This window comes from Chaetomium globosum, genomic scaffold (assembly GCF_000143365.1).
Source record: "Chaetomium globosum CBS 148.51 scaffold_7 genomic scaffold, whole genome shotgun sequence".
In the NCBI taxonomy this organism is placed as follows: Eukaryota; Fungi; Ascomycota; class Sordariomycetes; order Sordariales; family Chaetomiaceae; genus Chaetomium; species Chaetomium globosum.
Window position 1 is genome coordinate 522433 of NT_165982.1, and position 17603 is coordinate 540035.

The 17603-nt window shown below is 55.5% G+C and overlaps 6 protein-coding genes across 6 annotated transcripts in view; 3 read left to right on the forward strand and 3 right to left on the reverse strand.

Annotated features, from left to right (window-relative positions):
- Positions 1 to 387: 387 nt before the first annotated feature.
- On the forward strand, positions 388 to 1141 carry CHGG_09742 (uncharacterized protein; the record flags this gene model as incomplete). The annotated part of the gene is made up of 3 exons (XM_001227668.1): positions 388 to 689; positions 830 to 875; positions 935 to 1141. The coding sequence occupies 3 exons, from the start codon at positions 388 to 390 to the stop codon at positions 1139 to 1141; spliced, it is 555 nt and encodes a 184-aa protein (XP_001227669.1).
- A 1191-nt stretch (positions 1142 to 2332) lies between these two features.
- Positions 2333 to 3139, reverse strand: CHGG_09743 (uncharacterized protein; the record flags this gene model as incomplete). Its single annotated transcript, XM_001227669.1, has 4 exons — positions 2333 to 2394; positions 2446 to 2506; positions 2566 to 2953; positions 3081 to 3139. 4 exons carry the CDS (start codon positions 3137 to 3139, stop codon positions 2333 to 2335), a joined length of 570 nt encoding a protein of 189 aa, XP_001227670.1.
- A 1075-nt stretch (positions 3140 to 4214) lies between these two features.
- Positions 4215 to 5802, forward strand: CHGG_09744 (uncharacterized protein; the record flags this gene model as incomplete). The annotated part of the gene is made up of 4 exons (XM_001227670.1): positions 4215 to 4985; positions 5038 to 5079; positions 5130 to 5229; positions 5297 to 5802. 4 exons carry the CDS (start codon positions 4215 to 4217, stop codon positions 5800 to 5802), a joined length of 1419 nt encoding a protein of 472 aa, XP_001227671.1.
- Positions 5803 to 6072: 270 nt separating this feature from the next.
- On the reverse strand, positions 6073 to 7160 carry CHGG_09745 (uncharacterized protein; the record flags this gene model as incomplete). Its single annotated transcript, XM_001227671.1, has 4 exons — positions 6073 to 6180; positions 6528 to 6596; positions 6664 to 6746; positions 7154 to 7160. 4 exons carry the CDS (start codon positions 7158 to 7160, stop codon positions 6073 to 6075), a joined length of 267 nt encoding a protein of 88 aa, XP_001227672.1.
- A 1391-nt stretch (positions 7161 to 8551) lies between these two features.
- On the reverse strand, positions 8552 to 10572 carry CHGG_09746 (uncharacterized protein; the record flags this gene model as incomplete). The annotated part of the gene is made up of 4 exons (XM_001227672.1): positions 8552 to 8640; positions 8793 to 9691; positions 9764 to 10249; positions 10565 to 10572. 4 exons carry the CDS (start codon positions 10570 to 10572, stop codon positions 8552 to 8554), a joined length of 1482 nt encoding a protein of 493 aa, XP_001227673.1.
- Positions 10573 to 14116: 3544 nt separating this feature from the next.
- The window catches only part of CHGG_09747 (1,3-beta-glucan synthase component), a gene marked incomplete at both ends in the record, with an annotated part of 5981 nt that continues 2494 nt past the window's right edge, over positions 14117 to 17603 (forward strand). The window contains 2 exons of the mRNA XM_001227673.1: positions 14117 to 14298; positions 14352 to 17525. Of these exons, the coding sequence (XP_001227674.1) occupies positions 14117 to 14298; positions 14352 to 17525 (3356 nt within the window). The remainder of the gene's footprint in view (positions 14299 to 14351; positions 17526 to 17603) is intronic.

The window sequence follows — 17603 nt, forward strand, 5'->3', positions numbered from 1 at the left end:
GAATAATTTTACGGTTTTGTGACGTTGTTCTAAAATATGGCAGCGACATTCTCAACGCTTCGTTTGATTTGGGTGAAAAAAGGGGTTTAAGAATTGTCGCGACCGTCAAACCCTATACACAGAAGAGGTATAAGATGTTCAATCGCTTGGTAAACGAGCGCTGTCCCACGAAACACCCTTTCGCTTCGTGTGGTGTGGGTGTAAGTGACCGACCCTAACCCTGAATTCCTCACCCCGGCTACCTAAGTGATGTCACATCACCAACCTGCCACCTCCAAAAAGACAACAGCTCTCAAACATCGCGCAACATCCAATTGAGCCTCATCAACACCGACTTTCGACAAACCACCACCCCCAACCCCAATCCAACCCCGCCCCCCACCCACAATGTTCCGCTCAACCCTCCGCCCCCTGGCCTCAATGGCAACAGCCACAACCTCGCGCCGCACCACCACCACCCCTCTCCTCACCACCCTCCGCCCCGCCGCCGCCGCCCAATCCCAATTCCACACCTCCCCGCGCCTGCTCATCAAGCCGGGCGACCCGCTGCCCGACACCGACGCCCTCATGGAGAACACCCCCGGCCAGCGCGTCAACCTGGCCGAGGAGGCCCAGCGCGTCAACAACATGCTGCTGATCGGCGTGCCCGCGGCGTTTTCTCCGGCGTGCTCGGCGACCCATGTGCCCGGGTATGTGAACCATCCGAGGGCGAAGGAGTTTGAGGTGGTCGGGGTGGTGTCGGTGAATGATGTTTTTGTGTGAGTCTCTCTCTCGCTCGCTCGTTCAGATGATGGTGAGGTGGGTTTGCTGACGGAGGGGGTGGTTGTAGCATGAAAGCTTGGGGTGAGACGTTGGATCCGGCTGGTGATCAAGGGGTAAGTTGACTCGTCTTTCCTGTTTTTGCGGTTGAGGGAATGCTCACTGCGTTGCTTAGATCCGTTTCTTTGCCGACCCGACCGGCCGGTTCACCAAGATGCTGGATATGGCGTTCGACGGGTCGGCCATCTTCGGTGGGGACCGGTCCAAGCGGTACGCCATTGTCGTTGAGCAGGGCAAGGTCAAGTCGGTTGCAGTCGAGCCTGACAACACGGGTACCTCTGTGTCGTTGGCGGAGCAGGTGCTGGGCGCTGTTACCCCTTAAGGGCGCCGCATCCGTATAGAGGACGGTGTTTGGGCGGAGGGAAAAGTGCAGCGTACTCGCATGTCAAATGTGTCTTATGCCTCTCTCTAGTCTAGGGTTTCCTCGCACGAGCAAGCCAGCAAGCATCAGTTTAAAGAGCTACTCCGATTCCTACAATGCTCAGGACCCTAACCCGCAACCACTGGAAACCCCACAAGCAGGCGTGTCCCCGGATTAGACCAGTTGCGAACCTCAACTCCATTCCTCACTCTCATATCGCCAACCATGTCGGCCCGCGCCATTTGGTACGTGGCCGCAACCAAGAAATCCGCAAAAAATACCCTTTACATGCACTGCAACGTCAAGCCAGGGGCGAGCAAAAACCGAGAGGGTGTCATCTCGGTGGACGACGAGGCTGTCCAGATTTGTGTTGCGGCGCAGGCACGCGAAGGGGAAGCCAACAAGGCCGTGGTTAAAGTTTTGAGTGAAGTGCGTATCTGTTCTTAATTCTGTCTACTTCTCTTTACCTCTACCTAATCCTCATGTCCTCGCCAGGCTTTAGATCTTCCCAAGTCCGACCTGCAAATCACCCAGGGACTCAAGTCGCGAAACAAGACTGTCGCTGTCGTTGGGTCCTGGGTTAACGGGGGCGAAGAGGAATGTCTGAAGCGAGCGAGGGAATATCTGGACCAAGCTATGGAGAGCTCCTGACGGGGAGTCCCCGGCCCCGGCTTAGCTTTTGGGCTTGAAGATGAGCTGCTTTTTTGCACCCCAGGGGCAAGAGGTTGGCCAGAATATTGGGTTAGCGCTAGTCGGCCCGGCTGGTGAGGGCATGATTGAAGCCGGTTTGATATTGCAGCCTGCGATTTGTTGATAACAATGCCGTTGTCGCATAGATAACCGTCAAGCCGTAGCTAAAGCGTGTCAAGGAACGCGTCGCATAGCCCGAGCTCATCTGATCCCACGACCCCTCGGTCTCGCGAGCCCACTAGCGCGCGTTCCTCGGGTGCCTCCTCGCCCACCTCTTGCCGCTCCCCTTGTGGATGTTGTGCCTCTGTTGGATATAGCCGGGGCTGGAACTCGGGATTGGCGGTTTGCGCCTGGGGTCTGGTATTTGTGTGATGTCCGTGTGGATGGAGGATTCTCGACAAACGAGGTGTCCGTTGTCCTGAGCTTTGTCAGCTTTATACCCCCGGCAATCTCTCAAACAGCTTACATGAATGTCGCCTCGGTGTCGATATCGCTAGCGCTCCGTTCAGGAATCCTCGTTGCGTCTAAGCAATTGTCAGCAATGCCATCCGAGATTGGCTCAGGGCGGCACCTACTATGCTGTTGCTCCTGTTCCTCTTTCAACTTCATCCGTTTAAACGATTCCGTCATTGGGCCCTGCAAGCATGACACTCAGTCAGCAACACGCCAGTTGCCCCTGCTCTTCAAGACTGTACCTCTGGAAAATCAACACAGAAGGCATTCATGTTTAAGCCGTACAGAAAGCTTGCAAAGCTCTCGCTAAACCGCGACAAGCTCTCATGCATGAGCTGGAAGTGCATCATATTTGCCTCAAGGTCGGCAACGGCATCCGACAACTCAGCGAAGGCCGGCTCGAAGGTGTTGAGTGGGAAGGAGGCGGCATCGCCTTGCACGCTGTTGCGGGCCGAGTCGCGGAACGAGGAGCGGGACGAGGGCCGCAGGGGTGTCGTTGGGCGGGAACGGGAGGTTGACCGCGCGCGGCGGTGAGATGTGTCGTCGTGTGACATCCTTAGGGGTTGGCAACCGTATCGGTGTGGCCTTGGTAACAGTGCCGAGTGGTGATTATCGACTTGGTGTTTTGGACTGTGTTTGTTTAGTTTCCGAATTCCTGGATTGGCACCCCCACCACGTCAGTGCGGTCAGGTACCTTTGGGGATCAGTCTTGGCAATTGTCCCGCATTTCAACTCATTTATTACCCCACCAGCCCACCTTCCCAACGCCAACATTCCGCCAAGCCGCGCCGCCACCGTAATAGTGGGGTCGGCCATCTTGGCCCGACGAACCGATCCGTCCTGGGCCTTGTCTTCATGCAGTTCTAGCTCACGGAGCAGCCGGAACAGAGAAATAATGCTTTTTAGGAAGGGGAAATCTCATCAAATGCCCACTCGGGTGACCCAGACAACCCGAAGCCCGGGTTTTCCTTGGCTAGGGACGTAGCCGTTCGCATCGTTGGTGCCGTTCCTGCAGATTCTTCGTTTCGTGCCATCGGATAGCTCAATTCCTGGAGTTCCCCGTCAGCGGGCCGATTCGTGTAATAAACGCTGAAACTTTTGGTGTCTGGAATTCCGTCCGCCCGCTTCGCCCCGTCTCGCCGTCACATCCCGTTTCTTCCTTCCGGCGGCCTCCAAAGCTATCTTAACCCCGGCTACCAAAACGGAGTGGAGTGACCGTGTCATCCGCAAGGAACTTCTCTCGGGGCCCGGTGACGTTTCCCCGGTATCGACGCCGACTTACTGTGTATGTGAAACAACTCTCTTGCCCGGACGGTTCTTGCCTCCATTGCCTTTGCGTGATTCATCCATGTTTCTCTTTTAATGCGTTCTCCAAACTGACACGGCACACCCGGGATAGCCTGACCTGTTCTCGCAGCACTGCACGAGCACAACCAACATCGCACTTTCTCCGTTTTCAGGAGATTTGCGGTGATATTCTCTTATGCGTGCGCCACTGCGGCTCTCACCTCATCCCGCCTATTCACTCCTTTCGGCTTCCCCATTCACCAGGGGTTCTGGATATAATCGTGCTTTATCGCGTGGCATCCCGCTTCTTCCATCCTCCCGGGCCTCTTGTTTTATTTCTCCAGTCCTTCTTACCCGAAACGTCTCATCAGGCAGTAGATCACGTGCGCAACACCACCAAGAACGCCTCACAACAAGTGCTACACTAGAGGGAGTTACTTACCCTACTGAAACTCAGCCTACATACGGCAGACATTTGACGGCCTCCTCATCTGGACTTATCCTTGTCCTCGCTGCCGCGGTCGCATTATCAGCCTGCTATACTCTCGCCCCGAGGAAGATTGTGTCAGAAGATACCAAGGATTTGTCCCAGCCTGCGGACGATATGACGGCAGATATAGCTCCGGGCCGTCCCGAAACCCTTACCCCTGAGCAAGAGGAGAAGCTCAGGCGGTTATGGCAGCTCGTTTTCCAAGTGTGCGCGGTGGGCCAAGAGAACGGCACAGCTGCCGCAACCCCCGCCAACGACAAGGCCCAGGAGGAGGATTGCAAGAAGGAGAAGAAGAGCCGAATACCGTTCTTCTCCCGGAAGGGAAAGAAGGAGGCAGAGGCCGAGGCCACGTCAGGGGCACCAGCAAATGCGCCCGTGGTGCTCAATCTCGGGAAGGATGGAGAAGCCGACAAGTACGGCCAAACAAAGGTCTTCTACGATACTCTCGCTAGCCAGTCGCCCCAGTCGATACGGGACACGATCTGGAAGATGGTGAAGCACGACCACCCGGATGCGCTTCTCCTGCGCTTCCTCCGGGCGCGCAAATGGGACGTCGAGCGGGCACTTATCATGCTGGTCTCCACCATGAACTGGCGGGCGCAGGAGATGGATGTCGAGGAACTGATGCGAAAAGGCGAGGCTTCTGCGGTGGCGGCCGAGGCGAGCAGCGATGCGGCCGAGAAGAAGTTCGGAAACGACTTCATGGCTCAGATCAGGAAGGGCATCAGCTATGTGCATGGGCATGACAAGCAGGGGAGGCCGCTCTGCTTCGTCAACGTCAGGCTACACAAGCAGGGCGAGCAGGCGGAAGAGGCTCTGGAGAAGTACACTGTGTACCTCATTGAGACGTGCCGCATGGTGCTGCAGCACCCGGTTGACACTGCCGTGAGTGCGACTGTACATGGCTGAAACTGTCGTATCAAGCTGACCGGAACAGACGATTGTGTTTGACATGACCAACTTCTCCATGGCGAATATGGTAAGTACCAGCTTGAAATCCTCGCTTCTAATCACTGCTGACCGAAATAGGATTACACGCCTGTCAAATTCATGATCAAGTGCTTCGAAGCGAACTATCCAGAGTGTCTCGGCACGGTGCTCGTCCACAAAGCCCCCTGGATCTTCCAAGGTAAAAAACCCACCCTTCCCCTACCCCTCCCCATCCCCCGCCATCTCACACTAACCCCCCCGCCCAGGCATTTGGAAAGTAATCCGCGGCTGGCTGGACCCCGTCGTCGCCAACAAAGTGCACTTCACCAACAACGCCAAAGAAATGGAAGCGTTCATCCCCCTCAAGCACATCCCCAAGGATCTGGAGGGCGAGGAGGACTGGACGTACGAGTATGTGGAGCCGGCCGAGGGTGAGAACGCCAAGTTGGCCGACACGGAGACGCGCGATCGCCTGCTGGCCGCGCGCGAGGGCCTGGTCAAGGAGTACGAGGCCGCCACGCTCGATTGGATCGCCAGTGCTGCCGACAAGGATAAGGCCGCGGAGGTCAAGGCCCGCCGCAATGCTCTTGCTGCTAAGCTTCGCGAGGACTACTGGAATGTTGACCCCTATATCCGTGCCCGGTCGTATTATGACCGGATTGGCGTGCTCTTGCCCGGCGGGAAGCTGGATTGGTACCCGGAGCCGAAGGCGGCTGCTCCTGCGGCGGCTCCGGCGCCTGCGGTTGAGACGACGGAGGACGACCTTGATTAGACGGGAGGGCCGAGGGTTGCATTATGTATATACCGAGTAGTGTTAATCAGTACAGTTGGACTCCGCCGCAGAAAGATGTGTCTTGTTATTGACGTGGAGATGACGTATGTCTGCAGCTCGCCCAAAGGCTCGCGAAAGCTCACGCACTTGCTGGGAATGGAAATCATCTACACAGATTCGGTCCCATTTATCTCGGGGAATAGTGCCGGTGCCTAGAGGGTCATACATACACTTCCTACCCAGATTCAACCAATCTCCTACTCTCCCCATTTACACCTTGGACTTGATATCCTCAAACAACGCCTTGAGCTTGTCCATATCGGTCGCCTGCTGGGGCCAGCCGATAACGAGGCCTTCCTCCGGGTTCGGCTTGGGGATCTAGAGCCTTGTCAGTTCCAAATCATCCTATCACACCGGGCAACAACCTCTGTTGTCCAACCTACCATGTGGAAATGCACCTGTTGTTCCACGAGCGTCAGTATCCGTCAAACCCTACCAGGCAACCGCCAACCCAAAAGACCAACTCACATGCTCAACCACCTGGTGCGCCCCGCTCCCGTTGTTCTGCAGGATGTTGTACTCGGTTGCGCCAGTCGCCGCGACGAGCTTCTTGGCGATGGGCTGTTTTCGTGGAACGAGGTAGAGGTTCATCGTCAGTCTCTTGAGTCTTGTACAACAGTACATCACATAACACGGCCACTACGCGTGGGTTGTGGTGGGCGTACCAGGATGTCGCTCAGGTGCTCATCGGGGATGTCGGTCAGCTTCTCGCCGTGGAACTTGGGGATGACGAGCTAGAATCGGAGTGGTTCATGTGAGCATCCGTCCCAAAGCGGTCAATAGCGAGGGTGTGCAACATACGGCGTGGCCTCGGCTGAGCGGGTTGATGTCGAGAAAGGCGAGCGTCTTTTCGGTCTCGACAAGCTTGAAGCAGGGGATATCGCCTGGTTGTCGAGACGGTGTTAGCCGGAGTTCGGAGCTCATACGGAGCTCTGGGAGCTTGGATTGATCGACTTGCCCTTGATGATCTTGCAAAAGATGCAGGAGGCCATTTTGCTCGCCATTGGTCCAGATCTTGGAAGTAGTTTGCAAAGGAGATTCAATTCGAGAGGGGCCTAGTTTTAAGCTGACGTTCCTAAATGCTCTCCGATCGGTTGACTTTCCCTTCCGTCCGATACCCTGCAGTGGTATGTACAGTTCGGGCGAGACAAGACCAAGCACAGGCCGCAGTTTAGAGCGGGGTAACAATGCTCTCAGCGGCGTCTATCTCCCCTGAAATCGGAGGCAAGAAGCTCCCGCGGGCGCCCCCTTAGAGGTAGTTTGGCGACGCCAATACAGAACGAAGGTTAACTGCTCATGGTCTCCGCGCATTTATTCCTTTCCGAGTTCTCGTTATGGCCAAATTGATGGCCATGGACGCATCAAGTTCTGTTTGAAAGCCAAGATTTGCGGCGCGGCCATGCAACCGGGCGTGATACCCCGCCAATAACCCTCCACACGACCCCGCCATCACCTGCGCCGCGCTTGATGTCACAGCCTTGGTCAAGTCGCAAAACCAACTTGCGCTCAAGAAAGCTGCGCCTTCTCCCCACTTGAATATCTCCGTCGCCTACTTCTAAACACCTCTGAGATTCACTCCATACTCGAGAAATTCCGTTCCTGAACCACATCATGCCTCGCGGATTCAGAAGGACTCCCCTTTTTGGCGGGGCGCTTGAATGCGATCTTCCTGAGAAGTTTGCCGATGTTAGGTACGGTCCTTGTTGCGCTAGACCATGCTCCGGGATTGTTTTTACCCTGCGCGTGGCATCTGGGCTCCCTCAGTTACTGACCCCTCTCCAGCCAAATTCGCCAAGTTCCCGACAATCAAGAAGTCTACATCGATCAAAACGGGTTCACATCCATCATCTTCGACATTACCCAGCGCGTCGACGCCCGTGGTGAAGGCCTCGAGCGAGATGGCCGCGCTCTAACAATCCACCTCGAGGACCTGGTTGGCGACGACACCGACTCCGTCAAGGTCTGGAATACGACCGAGACACAGTTCTCCCACCTCGAGTGCGCCCTCCGCTCCACACACCCTTGCCCCCGCCAAATATCACCCCTACTAACAAGCACCTCAACAGCGACGACACACCAGCCTACACCCTCATCGCCACGCAGACGCCGCAGGCACCATCCGACCCCGAGAACGCCCGACGGGGGACGGCGCCGGACTTCACGGCGCTGATCCTCACGCTGCTGCGGTTCGAGAAGGAGAAGGCCGACGTCCTGATCACCATCAACGTGCCCCACATCAAGGGCGAGTACGACGAGGAGGAGGTTGACCTGGCGCTGGGCAAGCAGGGCGAGCTGATTGGGGATGCGGTCGAGTACGCGGCTCGGATCTGGGAGACGTTCAGGGTTAAGAGCTGGCAGTTGTTTGAGGTGTAGGGGCGGAGAGTATTTTGGGGGATTTGAGGGTAGTGGGTCTCGCAACGCAAGCAGAGGATTTATGTTGGATTGTTGATCATCTTTTGTTTTGGTTGGGTAGGCAAGGCAGGCTGGCTAGTGCCGGGGTTAGACGGAGAGCGAACGGCTCTCGATGAGCTCATGACCATGAATGAACGGCAAAGCCGATGAACTACACACTAACGCCGGGTATAACTACCTTATGCTTTCTTCATGCGTTACACAACAAGCTCCTCGACGGCCCCCTCCCATCTCCTTCACCCGCTCATCCGGCGTCGGCGTCGTCGCAGCCGCCGCCTCAGCTTTCTTGCCTGTCCACCGGCTCGCCACGATCCTCATAATCTCCTTCTGCGGACTCCCTGGATTCTCCTCCTTCACCACCCGCATCTGCTCCTTCATAAAAGCCTGATACCCACTCACCACCTTCGGCTTCTTCCCTTCCCCACCACCACCACCACCAACCACCCCATCACCGCCCCCATCATCACCTCCCTTCCGCCCCCTCGGCGCAGGCTTCGTCTGGCGCAACTGACTCTTACACACACCACAGCGATGCCGCTCCGGATCAATACTGCGCGAGTGGCGCTTGAACTCGGTGGCGCACTCGACGCACGCCCACACGTACTTGAAGTCAATGTCGTACGAGTGTTTGGTGGTGACGCACACGCCGCGGCCGGCAAAGGCGCGCGACGTCCGCGCCGCCCACGCCTTGAACTCGCGCCCGTGCGGGTTGGTCGTCACGCCGCTGACCATGAAGTTGGCGAGGTGGCAGAACTCGTGCGCGAGCACGTTGATGAGGCGGGATTCGGAGTCGATGACTTTTTCGGCGAGTTCGATGGAGGTGTGGTGTTTGTGGGTTGTTGTTGTGGTGGTGGTGGTCGTAGTGGTGGTGGTCGTAGTGGTGGTGCCGTCGGGGTGTGGCTGTCGGCTGCGGATGGTCTCACGTTTCCAGTTGGCGCGCCCAGCTGTGGTGTTGAGCTTGTTCGTCCAGATTAGCTTGATGCCACCTGTGGATTCTGCTAGTTGAGACAGTTTGCCGTCGGTGATGGTTTGGTCGAGTTCTTGGAGGAAGCTTTCGGCGAGCTCGTGCTTGGTCTTTTCGAATGCCTTCTTGACCTCGCGTTCGGATGGTTCTTTGACGCCTGCGCTCTTCTTGGGTTTCTTCTCCGGGCTGGCCTTGGTCGGGCTGTTCTGCCGTGCGGTGACGGCGTCTGGGAATAGTTGTTTTCGCGGGGAATGCTCGTCGTTCCAGTCGTCGACGAACTCCTGGCTCCAGAACATGTCGGAATTCGGGCGGTGAGGTGTGATGGGAATACGAGGTAGCTTTTTGGGCGACGTGAGACCGGGTCGGGATTTTGGTGGTGTCGAGGGAGGCGTGGCCTCGTGATCGCTTGAACACGAAGTGTTAATGTTTTGGGATTTCTTTTCGATCTCGGCACTGTGATGGATTAGCTGCCTGTGCCTCGATTTGCACCTTAGATTGAGCTTGAATTTGGTAAAGGGCACCTACAGTCGAAGCTTGGCCATGGAATCTGCGAGCTCCTTGGTCGCCTTTTGGGTTTTCGTTTCGCCCTTTTGTGGCCTCTCCGGCTTCGATGCGGCATCGTGGCGGCGCGTTGAAGGCCTTCCATCTGACCCAGGCCGATTCCTATTCTCCTCTTCTTTTGGCGGGGCACAATAGTCGTTTATTGTGTCCTCGTTGGTACGCCTAGGTGGTTTCTTGTCCGCCTTTCGGAGCATCGGCTTCACTCGCAACCTCGTTGGTGGGGGGTTTCCTTCAGATGTTTCCTCCTCATCAATACTCTCGCTGCCGCTGTATTCTGAACCCTCCAAGCCCTCTGAGCCCTCCGAGCCCTCCGAGGCCTCTGAGTTGCAAGAGTGAAAGGTGCCATCAAACATGGACACGTCCTCAATGATGGTAACCTCCTCCTGCGCCGATACATATTCCCCGTCTTGAAGTGGAGATGAGGCGAGGGCGGCCGCGGGTTTCGACTTCCTAGTCCTCAGTTCGACCCTGGTCCGCCGTGGTTCTATGTTCTCCCTTTCCCGCCCCAAATTCCTGCGTTCTCCGTCATCTTCGGCGTTGTCCGGTGTCCAAGCTCGCAGTAGCAAATTGTCCGTCAAAGGTCCTAACTTCCGTCGCCTAACAGTCGAGGCTGGCTTCGTTGGTTCTTCCACCTTCAAAGGCTTGTTCTGGTTTTGCCGTGATTTCGATGCATTTTTTAGAGACCCTGGTTTCTTCCCGTTAACGAGGCCGTCAATGTCGGGAAACTCGTCGTCGTCGCTCCAGATCGTTGTGGACTTCGCCAACCGAGCCATTGTCGCAAATTAAGATCCCGGTACGCTCGCTGACCGAAATTAATGAAGACAGAGGTCTACAAACTGACTCATTCCTTCGGTTTACGTCGACAATGCAATAATCAGCAGGAGCTTGTGGATCGTCGGGCATCCATGCAAAATTGTTGCTAGGGGCAACGACTAGAGTTTAAACATATTTTTGACTCAGGCAACTGCACAAACTTGCACCTCATTTTTAGCGCTCTGTGCACAGAACCCAGTCGTCAAATTGGACGGGGTTGCCGCTCTTTATTCCTTCTTGTAGTTATAGTTTCCATATCCCCAGAGTTACTTATGGAGGTGGGTTCGCTACCTTTGGTTGTCTCGCGGCGAAGCCATTGAAGGTCCATTCTCCCTCTGCTTCCCTCGGGCCCGTCTCGGGGCTTTTGGCCGTTCTTCATACCACTCGAGGTGGATTCAAAGAGGCATGTTGCCGGAAATTCCGAACTACATAGTTAAAACGCGAAGAACTGTCTGCATATATTCGCATCAACTGTGTGCGGTTGGGCCATTCGTTACGGTTCTGACCTTCGATTGCCACAAGGCTTACCTGACTACTCTAACTATTTGCAACAGTCAGATTTCATCCACCCAGGAGAGCGGCTGGGTCTCTTCGAAGCCTCGAGGTATTTCGCAGTATTCGTGCGTGTTCCCGACAACGCGCGGGAACGAGGGGGTGCAAAGACGTTACAAGCCGTCGCCAATCCATCTCCATTTTACCTACCTTCGTACCTAGCCGCCAACGAGACGCTGGTTTCTGACCTCCCTCGGTCTTACTTGCAGCACGGTAGGATCAACTCTGCCCACGAAGGTACTCTGGTGCCACAGCTGTGCCAGTTCCTACATGTACTTGCTTCGCATGGGCCCAAATTAGTCTCATGCATGGCCAGCAAAGCATTTCTAACCTTCCGACGCAGGTACCACTTCAACCTCCACCCATAAAGTGTCAACTGCCGTTGGTTGGCTTATCCAAGGCCCAATCCGCGCTGTTTGCTCCATCACCAACTGTTTCCTGCCTAAATTACAGGTAACATACCTACTATACGTCGGTAACTTGCCCGTCGAACAAGAGCAACGGAACTGGCTGCACGGCGAGTTTGAAGTGGTCGACAGCCTGCTGACAGCAGAACGAAACATCACCGACTTGATTAAACTCGAGCCAACCTGCTGAGATCATGGTATTGGTTGAGCTTGTTTCCGGCTTGGTTCGAGAGCAGGGCAAGATAGATTGGAAACATCGTCATCGAACTTGCGCCGGTTGGAGGCGACTCTTGAGAATGCGACTCTCAACGGCTGGGAACCGCAGACCCGAAATGCGGGTGCGGAATTCCCTGAAGCCTCTTGCACGGAAATAGATTGTGGGCCAATCTCCGGTGCTTTTGTAAGAGGGCGGCACGTTCCAATGCATGAAGGCGCGGATGCCCCATGTATGGCGCACTGTGTTCGGAAGAGTCGGGTTCTGGGGCGACTGGGCTGGAACTCACCCACTGAGGCAACCCGGAGAGCCGGCCAACTCTCCACTTGTAGAGCATCAACTGCACGATGAATTTCGCGTGGCTGCTGTGTGTTTCCGAAAAGCTAAATAGCTCGTGTTCACTCTCTTGAGCACACATTTATTGTGTCCCTCGTGGCAGTGCAACCTAGGATACTCGTGTCCGGCTCGCCGACAGATGTCGAGCCAAGATCTCAAGATTCTTATTGGGGGCGTAAAAGATAGGTAGTTATCCCGTACGAAGTACTGTCCATGTGTTTCAGCGCTTCGCGACTGTTGTCCCTCGCCTGGTGTACCGCCGTGACACCGGTTCATCTTTTCCTGCAGCGATATAGAAGACTCTTGATAACGAAACTCTGGGAGTCTGGCTCATCTGGTTGGTATGGCGGACATTTTCCTGGTTCTGGACTTGACCTGGCGTCATCGGACTTTTCCAACCAAGCTTTGAGAAAGCCGCCAGGCGAGCCACGAACCAGGCGTGGACAAGGGGTACCTGGTCGAAACTTCGGCAGCGCGTGGATTCAGGGGAACAGGGGCAGAGGGAGTGGCGGAGCAGCAAATCTGATGCACCATAATTTCGGCTTGACACTCCGTGACAGACCGCCAGCACTGCTCGATTCCTGGCGCAGAAGATTCCCTGAACTACGATTGGGTATGCGGTGATTATGTAACTATGTGGTTCAATTGGGTCTGAACCGGTCGGAAGTCCCGAGGAGTCGTGTTGCAGCTTGCGCGTATCCCGGCCGGCTTTGCAGTCCCTGGCAGCAACCAAGCACAGCCAAGATCCAATACCTGGCCGACATTCGCTTCGATGGATCGGAGGCCCAACTCAGCTTGGAAAATCTACACGGCAGCGCGGTGGCAAGATTTGCGCTAAGTAGACGCACGGAGCTTGCTGCTTTTGGGGGCACTGTGGGTGGCCAGTGAGTCCTGGTAATAGGTGATGACCGACTCAATTGCTTCCGTAATTCAAGGACGAGGTGATGGAATAGTTATCAGGTTGGGGGAGATACTAATATGAGTGAAGCCCGGGAGAAGTTAGGTTCTTTGTGCACAATAGGTATCAGAGAATGCATGAAAATGCAAGTTGAGTTTTGAGAATTCCTGCCGCGTACAGTGTCGCTGGGAGCAGATCAACACTGTCTCCTCACCGGCCAGCCCCCTTCCCCTTTTCAGCACCCCTGCTGAGACCATCGTCCCCCTGCCTCTGGCAAGCCGCCCCGTCCTGGCTGGGCCTGCCTGTTTCCGTCAGGACGAAACGCACCCAATCCTTGAATGCCTCCTTTTTCCTTTCCCTGTTCCTGCCCCCTCGACCTGCGCCAGTCTTTTTTTTCCTTCCCTTTTGACGCTCGCTCGCTCAAACCTCCCTTCCCATCTCTCGTTTTGGGCCCATCTCTAAAGGGAGTTCTTTTGGCTGTGCATCGGCGCCAGTTCCCAGCGGCAACGCAACCGACCACCGCGCCGCCAACCGCCAGCCAGTTGTTTAATCCCGACTCGAGACACGACCGCGGCACCTCAAGCGCCCAGTCAAGAGAAACCCGACCCTGTCAATCGCTAAGACGAAGGGGACATTCGCGGAAAGAAACTTTCGCCTTTTTGTTGCGCCCAGTCTCTCTAAGCTTGTTTTGCACGGAGCCTTTGGATTCTCGTCATTCTGGAACTGCATTCTCGTCTGTCATCCCCAAGCCAACATCCGCAGTCTGCGCCCCACCGCGCCGCCAATCGCTCAGCCTGCGTGTGTTTTGTGTGCAGCGACCACAACAACATTGCTCTTCAGCAACCAACAATCACTGATTTCTCGACGTTTTTGTGCTGTGGCGGGCCACTTTTGAAGAGTGGAGTTTTTGCCGGCCCGATCGACTGTCGCTGCTTTCACGAACTTTCGCACGGACCTTTTCCCATGAGTTGTTGATCTGGTAAGTAAGCTCTGGGCAGTCGTCATTCCTCCGCCATCTACCCGCACGTATTTCCTTGACCTGCCGGATGCGACGGGATATCTAACGCCCGGTTCGCTCCACAGACACTGCGCCCACAATGTCGGGATATCAACAGGGCCAGGGCCAGGCCCATGGCCAAGGGCATCACGACTATGATGACGGGTACGGCCAGCAGGGCAACACAGACTCTTACTACCAAGACGACCAGCATTATTATGACAACAATGGGCAGAACAACCGCGGCGCCCAGCAACAGGGGGACGGGTACTATGACGAGTCGTACGTTTTTTCCCCCGCACCTTATTTGGACTCGCTGATTAACGTATTGGCAGTGGCTATTACAACGCGGACCCCAATAACCCGTACCACCAGGACGGCGGGTATTATGACAATCACGATCAGTACCAAGACGACTACTACAACAACGGAAACAACGCCGGTTACTACGACCAAGGCTATGATAGAGGCGCTCATGGCAATGGCCAGGGTCAGCGGAACGGGTCAGAAGAGGATTCCGAGACGTTCAGTGATTTCACCATGCGCTCGGACATGGCCCGGGCTGCCGAGATGGACTATTATGGCCGTGGCGATGAGCGCTACGACGGCTACAACGATGGCCAAGGTGGTGGCAGAGGGTACCGCCCTCCGTCTTCTCAGATCTCGTACGGCGGAAATCGCTCATCGGGCGCGTCGACTCCGAACTACGGCATGGACTACGGAAACGTTCTCCCTGCCGGCCAACGCTCGCGAGAGCCCTATCCTGCCTGGACCTCGGAGGCCCAGATACCTCTTTCGAAGGAAGAAATCGAGGACATCTTCCTTGACCTGACGGCCAAGTTTGGTTTCCAGCGGGACAGCATGCGCAATATGTACGACCACCTTATGACCCTTCTCGACTCCCGTGCGTCGCGCATGACGCCAAACCAGGCTCTCCTCTCCCTGCATGCCGATTACATCGGCGGCGACAATGCAAACTACCGCAAATGGTACTTTGCTGCCCACTTGGACCTTGACGATGCGGTCGGCTTTGCCAACATCAAGGGCAAGGGCGGGAAGCGAAAGAACAAGAAGAAGAACGGCGAAGCCGAGAACGAGGCCGAGGCGCTTGAGGACTTGGAGGGCGACGACTCCCTCGAAGCTGCTGAGTACCGCTGGAAGACTAGGATGAACCGCATGTCTCAACACGATCGCGTCCGCCAAGTTGCTCTTTACCTCCTCTGTTGGGGCGAGGCAAATCAGGTCCGCTTCATGCCTGAGTGTCTCTGCTTCATCTTCAAGTGCGCCGACGACTACCTGAACTCACCAGCCTGCCAGAACATGGTGGAGCCCGTTGAGGAGTTTACATTCCTCAACAACGTCATCACCCCGCTCTACCAATACTGCCGCGACCAGGGATACGAAATCTCTGGCGGAGTTTACGTCCGTCGCGAACGGGATCACAATCAGATTATCGGTTACGATGATTGTAATCAACTTTTCTGGTACCCTGAGGGCATCGAGCGCATCGTGCTTCAGGATAAGAGCAAGTTGGTCGATGTCCCGCCTGCAGAGCGCTACCTTAAGCTGAAGGATGTCGAGTGGAAAAAGGTTTTCTTCAAAACTTACAAGGAAACGCGATCTTGGTTCCACATGCTGGTCAACTTTAACCGCATCTGGATTCTCCACTTGACCATGTTCTGGTTTTACACGTCTTTCAACTCCCCGACGCTCATCACGCCCAATTACGAGCAGCAGGTCGACAATCCTCCTCCGCGGGCCGCCCACTGGTCCCTTGTCGGTTTTGGTGGCACCATTGCCGCTCTCATTCAGGTTCTGGCAACCCTCGCGGAGTGGATGTACGTCCCGCGCCGTTGGGCCGGTGCACAGCATCTCACCAAACGTCTGCTGTTCCTGCTCCTGGTTCTCGCCCTCAATGTAGGGCCTGGAGTCTACGTCTTCATGCCAGCGGGCAACCAGGAAGCATACCTTGAAAAGCAGAATGGCCAGATTGCACTTATTCTCGGCATCACGCAATTCTTTATTGCCCTGATCACGTTCCTCTTTTTCTCGATCATGCCTCTCGGTGGTCTCTTCGGAAGCTACCTGACCAAGAACTCGAGGCGGTATGTTGCCAGCCAGACGTTTACCGCCAGTTATCCGCGGCTCCGAGGTAATGACATGGCACTTTCGTTCGGCATGTGGGCCGTCATCTTCGGTATCAAGTTTGGAGAGTCCTACTTGTTCTTGGCCCTGTCAATCCGTGATCCTATCCGCTTCCTTAATATCATGGATGTCAGTAGCTGCATCGGCGATACCATCGTTGAGAGGTATCTCTGCCAATATCAGCCACAGATCACTATGGGGCTCATGATCTTCACGGATCTGATCTTCTTCTTCCTGGACACCTACCTCATGTACGTTGTTGTCAACGCGTGCATTTCAGTCGCTCGGTCGTTCTACCTCGGTTCGTCCATCTTGACTCCATGGAGGAACGTCTTCTCCCGGTTGCCGAAACGCATGTACTCCAAGATCTTGGCCACCACCGACATGGCAATCAAGTACAAGCCTAAGGTCCTGATCTCGCAGATCTGGAACGCCATTGTCATTTCCATGTACCGGGAGCATTTGTTGGCCATTGACCACGTCCAAAAGCTCCTCTACCACCAGGTGCCCTCGGAGCAGGAAGGCAAGCGCACGCTTCGCGCCCCGACATTCTTCGTCTCGCAGGAGGATCATTCTTTCAAGACTGAATACTTCCCCAGCTACAGTGAGGCCGAACGGAGAATCTCGTTTTTTGCGCAATCGCTTTCGACGCCGATCCCCGAGCCCCTCCCGGTCGATAACATGCCGACCTTCACCGTCATGATTCCTCATTACAGCGAGAAGATTCTTCTATCACTGAGGGAAATCATCCGCGAGGATGAACCGTACTCGCGCGTCACTCTCCTCGAGTATCTGAAACAACTCCACCCCCACGAGTGGGATTGCTTCGTGAAGGACACCAAGATTCTGGCAGACGAGACATCGCAATTCAACGGCGAAGAGGAAAAGGAGGAGAAGGGAACCGCCAAGAGCAAGATCGATGATTTGCCATTCTACTGCATCGGTTTTAAGTCCTCAGCTCCTGAGTACACACTTAGGACCCGGATCTGGGCTTCGCTCCGCTTCCAAACGCTGTACCGCACGATTTCCGGCTTCATGAACTACAGCCGCGCCATCAAACTTCTGTACCGCGTCGAGAACCCCGAGGTCGTTCAGATGTTTGGCGGTAATTCCGACAAGCTCGAGCGCGAGCTCGAGCGCATGGCCCGCCGGAAGTTCAAGCTCGTGGTTTCTATGCAACGGTACTCGAAGTTCAAGAAGGAGGAGATGGAGAATGCCGAGTTTCTGCTCCGTGCCTACCCCGATCTTCAAATTGCCTACCTCGACGAGGAGCCGCCACTCAATGAAGGCGAGGAGCCACGTCTTTACTCTGCCCTCATCGATGGACATTCCGAGCTCATGGAGAACGGTATGCGCCGGCCCAAGTTCCGCATCCAGCTCTTTGGTTTTTCTATTCTCGGTGACGGCAAATCCGATGATCTGAAGCACTCCATCATCTTCTA